Here is an 8,851-nt window from a genome sequence, read left to right as displayed (position 1 = left end):
GAGAGAGAGAGAGAGAGAAAGAGAGAGGGTGGGGAGAGAAAGGGAAGGAGAGAGGGTGGGGAGAGAAAGGGAAGGAGGGAAGGAGAATGAGAGAGAATGACTATTGGAACTATGTTCTTTGTACTATTGTAAAGTACACTGAGCACTTTCCTAGTGGGAATGTGCATTGTAAATAGAAGATATATTATCATACATATCAATGGTACAGCACAGGCTGAACAGTGAAAGGTCATTTAACAGCTGGTCGTGCACGAGCATTCCTCATTTGAAGTGATACTTCTGAAGCACACACACATTTTGTTTTTTCTAGAAAACACTAAAATTTACCTCCAGGGATGTAAACAGGTTTTGAAAAAAAAAGACGGAAAATATACGCGCACTGACTGAAATAAGAATATAGCGAGACTAAATTATATTTGTTTCTTTCCCTCTGTTACAACAAATAATCTCTGTGTAGTATATATAGTATAATATGCATTGTTTATAGTAGACTTTGGTTAAAAGCTGGGGCCCAAATGGCAAGTCGGCCGCAAAAAAACAGAAAAAAGCCGGAAGATTTACATCCCTGTACCTCGGCAGGAGAAATTGCTCTTAGCGAATCAACTTAGTTTGAAATAAGTTAAAAAGTAGTTAGACCTTTAAGCTAAACATCTTATGTTTTGCTGATAGAGATACAGCAAGTGATTCATTTATTCCCTCATTTATTTGTAACATACATTAGAAACAATTGCTTGTTTCTTTATGAATACAAAATTTTATCATCAGAACTCAACACTGCTGGAAACCATGTCCATGATAACCAAATTTAAGATTTTGCAACAAAAACTAACCAACCTTAGCACCAACCCCTTGAAAAGCCTCCTCAAAGTCAGCGATTATCTGTGTTCCCAGCTCTGTCTGGAGATGCTTGACTCTGAAAGATGAAAAACAAAAATATGAAAAGTATTAGCTGCTCAAAAGAGTAGACAGAGAGCGTTGGGATATGAGGAAGAGCTAAAAGATTCAAGGAAAAAGAGAAGCCTAGACTGACCTTCTGATCAACATCAAGCCAGGCAACAGACAGAGTAAGAATCAAAGAGCAAAAAACTTAGGATGCGACTTCATTGTAATATCATAACTATAATAAAAATGTGACCTGTTGGGTCTTAATTTCTGCAACATGTCATTTTTTTTCTTCATCTGCAACATGTTAGATTTTCATTACAAAAATAAAGATTTCTATACAGTCGAACCCCCTTCACCAGTCACTTGTCTAAGACAATCACCAGTACAAAAAGCCACATTTTCCCAATTGCGGTTTTTCTTCATTATATTTCATGACACTGTTCAAGATGCCTACCTGTCTAAGACATGTTCTTTTGCTTCTCTTAATAACAAACTTCATATCTCCTTGTAAGAGGACTCTTGAGAACCTCTATACACTACACAAATAAATATTATAGAAACAAATTTCAACTTACCTGTCAGCCAACAGCTTGATCTGCTGTATCTCCATATATTTCTCGAAATGATCAAGAACATTTAAAACACCTTGAAGAAGGTTTGCAGCTTCTCCATACTGTCTACGTCTCGCAAGAGTACTGAAAGGGAGAAAAACAAAGCACTATAGCTACTACAGACATCAATGTCATTGCTCAAAGCGAAACGTGAAATACATTATATTTTGTTAGAAATCAACCCCAAATATGTTTTAGTTTGTAAGAAATCAAGCTCAAAAACCATCGTCATAAAATATGTAATGGTAATTGAACTGCAATTAGCAATCAAGTGGAACTGGGCAAAACATTTGAAGAGAAAATAAAGATGGGATATGTATTATTGCCAGCTTTTATTTTCTCTTCAAACTGAAATCCTTTTATTAAAGTATTAGCAATTAAAATTCTATGTACAGCTACATGTGTTTTCAACATTCCTGTATTGCAACTAAAAATTGCTGTTCGGAGCAATAAAACATTATCATGAGGTTGTGAAATACGGGCAATGCACAGTCTTAAATTTTAAGACAAAATACTAAAAATTCCTAATCAAATGACAGTTTAGTTTTAGTCTAGTAAGATTTTTACAGCACTTACAACAAAAATATGTATGTCGCCGAAGATTAAATGTGTTACAAGAGAGTAACAAACAAGAAAAGGAGGTGAGATAAGAGTAATAGACGTTCGATAGGAAAGAAAAGAGCGCCTGCTAACCACCCACAATCCTACATGCAATGATTGCAGTGTACAATGACATACGTGAGAGAGTCCACTCCTCCAACCAGCATGTGTAAATGGTTGAGCGTGGTGATCGACGATGTCAGATGTCTCTTGGCATGATCTAGTTGTTTGATGTCACGAGTAATTTCTTTCACCTGACATAATGAGATCACGCAGAGTATATAAAAATTTTAATTTGAGATTGAGTAAAGAGAGAAGCACATTGACACAATGACGATCATTTCGTGAAGGGAAGAAGCAAGACCGAGACAGAAACATAAAGGGAAAGAATAGAAGTAAGACACACAGGTCGCACCCTCTAACCACCCCCAGAGTACATCTAATAATTTTGCCAGTCGGGAACCATCAAAGTGAAAGTCATGATCTAGTTGTTAGATGTCTCAAGCAATTTCTTTTACCTGACATAATGAGACTATGCACAGTACATAAATATCAAAGTGAACAGTCAGGAACCACCAACGTGACAGGCAGACAATAAAGCTGATGTCTTAGAAACCAATATAAAAATTGGTCCCGATTTCAATAAATGATAAAAATATTACTGTAATATAACTTTTAATTCAATTTTTTGAAATTGTACATTAGTAGAAGGTTACGAGCACATTCATTCATTACCACACAAATTTTAAAAAAGATCTATCTAATGCTCCCCATCCATACCAAAAGCTGAACATGATAGAGGAGGAAGCTATTTCTGCTAAACACTCGTAATCACGAGAAAAAGGGATGTATTGTAAACCATGATAGGGGGCTCTCGTGGCCTAGAGGTTAAGGTGTTGGCCTCTCATTCAAAGGTCCCGGGTTCGATTCCGGGTAGCGACCAAAAAATTTTCTTCTCTAAAATTGTCTCCTTTCACATCCTTTCCTGATCTCTAACAATGTTCTGTTGTCTGCTTTCATTTCCACTTTCTGCCCCCACCCCCTCACCTCCTTTGCCCCCTCCTCTGGGCTCCTGACTCTTTCTGCAGCCTTTCTACTGCTACTCCTTGGCTCCTCCTAACTGCTGTCTTTCTGCCACACCCCTGATCTTCTGGTAGGAAAGATCTACACCTAGCCTTCTCGGACAAGGGCGAAAAATCTCGGAGGGCCCGTGTGCAAGTTGCGCACGTTAAAGATCCCTTGGTGGTCTAAAATCGATAAGAGTAGGCTTCGGCCGCCACCCGGGCAAAATTCAAAATTTCCTACCAACGAAAAAGTATTAGGTGTGTCCCGCGCGCTCATATGACCTTATGCAGTTGCGAGCGCCATAAAACCCTATACTAAACAAACAAACAAAACAAAACCATGATAAAATTAACTATCTCTGGTAAAAGGGAAAGTGGGAATAAACTTTAACATCTCTGCCTCGCCTCAAATGCACCAATGACCTCCCCAAAAAACAAGCTAAAGACCTGTTAATATACAGCCTTTGGACAAATTGATACGAGAGGTCTACAGTCAACTCACTTTTATTGCAATACCCTATAGTTGGTATTGAAGAATCAATGCATCAACAACAGTTGTAAGAACACCAACATACCATTTCCTCGGACTTTTCCGCCTTATCCTTTATGTCTTTGATTTTCGTGAACAAATCTTGGATGGCATGCTGAGCTTCTTCAAGAGCTCGTCTTCCCTCCTCACCAACATTAGTTTGTCCTCGCACTACCACACGGATTTCTTCATCCAGATTCCTTGATAATCATGAGAGAAAGAGAGATGAATAATATTTAGAGTACATGCTGAGTAGATGAGTACGATCCCTAGAATGACATTTCTCTTTTTAATGTTTTTAATTTATTTTTCAGAGGCATGGGCTATAACATGAGAAGACAAAATCTTTATTTAGCAAAGCGAAATATATTATTTTTAAATCCTTTTTTTTTAGCTATGCTGATTGATTTATGTGATAGGCAGATCTGCACATTATACATTTTGAATTTTGAAAATCGGTTATCAATAAGTGTGCAAGATATCAAACTGTAGAGTATAACTTGTCACTCCATTCAGGCCCTTCCACTTTTAGCTCAGAAAAGAAACACTTGACACAAAACAGTGCATACCAAATTTTGTGCCGTATTTTCCCAACAATGTCATCAATGTTGGAAAGGGACTGCTCTGTAGGGAATAAAGTGTTGATGTAGTCCACAGGATTGAAATCCGGTTTATCTAATGGGTCATTGCTGGGAAGAACCTGCAAAACACACAGAGAGAAGAGCAAGGTGAAAACATTACGCAACTAGTATTTTATTGATGTATCAGAGGTGAAAGTAGGCCATAAAGGTAAAAAAAAAATTACCTGAAAAGCTGCATCAGAAGTTCTATTGACTATTGAGGCAGGTAAACTCTCATATAATTATAATAGAAAAGTTTTTCAGTTTGAAATCAGGGCTGTAAAATATTAAATTATAATAGAATTGAAAAATACCACTAGAATTTAAGGGAAGATGTTGTCCCCCATGATTTTTTAAAAATAGTGTGTATCAGGATTTGAGAGTGATACTACAGTTCTTGTTCATATGACATTGTAAATGCATAGTACCGGTAAGTGTAATGAATTGTTGATGTGTGGCGACCATGCTAGCAATTCATTGTCATAAGACGAAGGACCAAGTCATTGAAATGAGTTTTCGAAAAAAGGGGGGGGCAAGGGGAAAGGGATGTCCCCCATACTTTCCCATAAATTTGATGTTTATGATAGGGAATGTTATGCATTCCGGTTTTAAAAATGGGGATTTTTCCCGGACGCTAGGTTCAGGTGGGCTGACAGAAAGTCGTCAATCGCTGCCCCTGAACACCCCAGACAGTTTCCTTGCCTTCACTGCACCCAAAAGACTTGCATATGAGGACTGTCATAATTATACCCATGGACAATTGAAAAGAATGTTGGTAAAATTGTGTTCCACAGCCAATTTCATTAGGTCCCTACAAGTAGTGCATTAGCAGTGTGAGTAGGGTCAGCTCGCTAATTCAAAATCCCGGAGTAACAAACGGTTTGCTGGCAATACTCGTAAACAAAGTAATAACGAATTGTTTGCTTGTGCAGATTTCCTTGTGCCAAACACTGGAGCAGAGACAGCTGTCTGTATTGCGAGCGGGCAAATGCATGAACAGAGAGACTTCTTGCATGGCATGTTATGTAACCGTATCCATACACCTGGAGTCATTTTGTACCCCAGGGGTTGTATTTTTTACTTTAGAGTACTGAAGATCTCTTTGAAACTTTCAGTATTCCTCAAAACATCATTTTGACAGATTGCTATGAAAAGTAAATCGCAATTGGTAAAGTATCTTTTTGACCAGCGGTCATATTTCGAAACGACCCTTTTTCGCCCGGCGGGGTCATTTCTGCTCCCACTCTCCAAAGAGGAAAAAAACTCAAGTTATTCTTATCCATATCTAGCGGGGTAACAGACGACTCCAACACAACGTTCGCATCGAGTACTAGTAATCGCTACATCCAAATTTTCCAACATCTGGGTTCCTGTTGGATACTGTTTGCGCTCTTGCAGTTGAGCAGGAGATCTGAAGGCATTATTATCCTATATTTTTTTATATTGAGACTGATAGTTGTTGGCAGGTCTGACACACTCTGCATCACTCAGCAGTTGAACAAATATCGGTACTTCTCTTTTTGAAGATCACCCGGCACCCTCTAACAATTATAATCGAATCTAACCATATAGTGGCTAAAACACTGAATATTCATAAATTATTAAACCTGGATCCACCGGTGGAAAGGATGAATCTATTATTTATGTACATCAGTCATAAGGGGTTTGTCTTGGAATCCATTCATATGGTTCGAACCTAGCTGGCGTCAAATTTTGCGAGATGAGAGAGAGAGACAGACAGACAGATAGAGAGACAGACAGACAGATGGAAAGCGAGAGAGTGAGAGTGTGAGAGAGAGAGAGAGAGAGAGAGAGAGAGAGAGATCAAGAGAGAGAGAGAGAGAGAAGAAAAGTCAAAGAAATTGTTTTACAATGTGTTTTTCTGGTGCTGAGGCTTTGATAATACGGAGTGTCTATGTACACGGTAACCAGGCACGTAGCCTCAGGGTCTACGTACACGGTAACCGGGCACGTAGCCTCAGTATCTACGTACACAGTAACCGGGCACGTATGGTAGCCTCAGTGTCTACGTACACGGTAACCGGCAACCGGGCGTGTAGTCTCAATGTCACATACACGGTTACCGGGCGCGTAGCCTCAATCTACGTACACGGTAACCGGCCACCGGGTGCCTCTCCTACGAACACGGTAAGCGGATATTTAGTTTCGTGGGGGAGGGGGAGGGGTTGGCTTGAACTAGGTGCATGGTAACTACTTAGCTCCTTTCATGACGTTGACATTAATTTTTCCTTTTTCACCGTGTAGTCTCAATGTCGCATACACGGTAACCGTGCGCGTAGCCTCAATATAAACGTACACAGTAACAGTGTACTCAGTTTCGGGGGGTGGGGGGGTGGGGGGGTGGGGGGGGTCGGAAGGGGGCATGAGCTAGGTGCACGCTCGGTAACTGCTTTACTTTAATTTTGCTCCCTTCATGACGTTGACTTTTTTTCTTTTTAACCGTGTAATCTCAATGTCACACACACGGTTACCTGGCGCGTAGCCTCAATATCTACGTACACGGTAACCGGGTATTTAGTTTCGTAGGGGGCTTGAGCTAGGTGCACGGTAACTGCTTTGCTCCCTTCATAACCTTGACCTTTTTCCTTTTTCACACCATGTAGTCTCAATGTCACACACACGGTAACCGGGCACGTAGCCTCAATATCTACGTACACGGTAACCGGGCGTGTAGTCTCAATGTCACATACACGGTAACCGGGCTCGTAGCCTCAATATCTACGTACACAGTAACCGGCAACCGGGCGCCTCTCATTATCTACGAACACGGTAACCGGGTATTTTGTTTCGTGAGGTGTGAGGGGGGCGCGCCTGAACTAGGTACACGGTAACTGCTTCGCTCCCTTCATGACCTTGACATTTTTCCTTTTTCACTCCGCTTTTTGTGTGTTGTGAGCGGAATGTAATCCCAAAATTAATGATCCCAATCTACCCCCTGTCATCTTTCCTGAGGGAGAGCAAAATGCAGTGACACTGAAAATCTGCGAATCTGGAACAGAAAGCTAAAATATAGATGTTTACAAAAAACATGAAATACTATCACGAGAGAGAGAGAGAACGAGACTCAGAAAACAGAGAGAGTGAGAGAGAGGGAGAGAGAGAGAGAGAGAGAGAGAGAGAATTAAAAAAGTATGCTCTTGAAGTGGTCATACCTCTCTTAAAACAAAGGACAATGAAACAAACGTACTATCACCAAGGAGATCCTTGACTATCACCCATCCAATAAAACGCGGACCTTTTAGTTAAAAAACACGGTTTACTAGGTATTAGTATGACGGATCCCAATTCCGTACAGGGCTTGCACCAATGCACGCTTTTCCGTAGCATGAAGCTCTAGTAATAATCAAAATTCTAAATACTAAAATTTGCTTCCAAGTTCAGTTTTTGTCATCCGATGTGGCCTTCAACCCCACCCCTCCCCCCAACTGTACCTTTTTAAAAAATCAATAATCCCCCCATTCCGGAGCCCTATTCTTCGCGCAGCACACACTATGAACGAACTTTGGAGACCCCAACGATCTCTGGTACTCACAATGTGATGCGAAGGTACAGGTTCACTGACTGGTCACAATGTCAAGCCTGACAAGACGCTTGTATAACTTTCTTTTTTTCCCGCAAGTGAAAGCACAGGACAATGATTTATTTTCAAGGTGACACAGCATTTGTAATGCACAACCTGTATGTTACAAATGTTGCGTTAATCAGACTGCTACCGGCAAATTTCTGGGTGGTAAAGAAAGCGAAAGTAGATCGAGCTTCGGTACCACGCATACACTTACGCTTGCCGCCAAAGCGCCCTGTTCATACCTAAAACTATCTTTTGTTTTCGAAAGAGTTAGCACTGTTCATATGAGTGCCGAAGATTAGAGGCATTAGTGTTACAAGAGAGTAACAAACACAAAAAGAAGGAAGAGAAAGATAAGGATGATAGATGTTGAATAGGAGAGAAGGAGCAGACCACATCAGAGCACCCACCAACCACCCAACTTGCGCTGTTCCGTTTCTTTCTTTCCTGGTCCATTGCGAACACATGACAATTGCGAACCAGCAGGGATCGAAATTTTGCCATCGTACCAATTTTGACCTCGCTTTTTTAGTTTTCAGGTGTGTTTGCACTTTTTATCACATATTAAAAGGGTGTTTTCTTAATGACGTCTATTATTATTTATTTGGTGGATAAATGGCTACTAATGATTTTGCAACATGATGTGTCGCGATTCGTGCGTTTTTCACGTGTTGAGAGAAAATGCCGCGGTAAGGGCACTATGACAATACTTTGTACCGCAGCGCGGCATATTGCTGCGGTATTGCCGCGCTGGGGTACAAGGTATTGTTATAGTGCCCTTACCGCGGTATTAGGGGTTTCGGGGTCAAGAGAGTGAGACAGAAAGAACTACATTGTTTTAGTCAGTTTACTGATGTTGCTGTATTCATTTGAGTGTGTGTTTGTGTGTGTGTGGGGGGGTATGTGGATGTGTGTGTGTGTGTGTTAGAGAGAGAGAGAGAGTGTTGGTGTGTGTG

General features: G+C 40.6%; 1 protein-coding gene across 1 annotated transcript in view; it reads right to left on the bottom strand.

Annotated features, from left to right (window-relative positions):
• Positions 1 to 8,851, bottom strand: part of LOC101856588 (vacuolar protein sorting-associated protein 53 homolog) — a 26,041-nt gene that overhangs the window by 14,607 nt on the left and 2,583 nt on the right. Inside the window, exons 2-6 of the mRNA XM_005102618.3 lie at positions 4,259 to 4,389; positions 3,736 to 3,889; positions 2,235 to 2,350; positions 1,461 to 1,580; positions 835 to 913 (exon numbers count right to left, since the gene is read on the bottom strand). Of these exons, the coding sequence (XP_005102675.1) occupies positions 835 to 913; positions 1,461 to 1,580; positions 2,235 to 2,350; positions 3,736 to 3,889; positions 4,259 to 4,389 (600 nt within the window). The remainder of the gene's footprint in view (positions 1 to 834; positions 914 to 1,460; positions 1,581 to 2,234; positions 2,351 to 3,735; positions 3,890 to 4,258; positions 4,390 to 8,851) is intronic.

The sequence above is a fragment of the Aplysia californica genome, unplaced genomic scaffold (assembly GCF_000002075.1).
Source record: "Aplysia californica isolate F4 #8 unplaced genomic scaffold, AplCal3.0 scaffold00332, whole genome shotgun sequence".
NCBI classification, from domain to species: domain Eukaryota; kingdom Metazoa; phylum Mollusca; class Gastropoda; order Aplysiida; family Aplysiidae; genus Aplysia; species Aplysia californica.
This window is presented reverse-complemented; position numbering and strand designations above follow the sequence as displayed.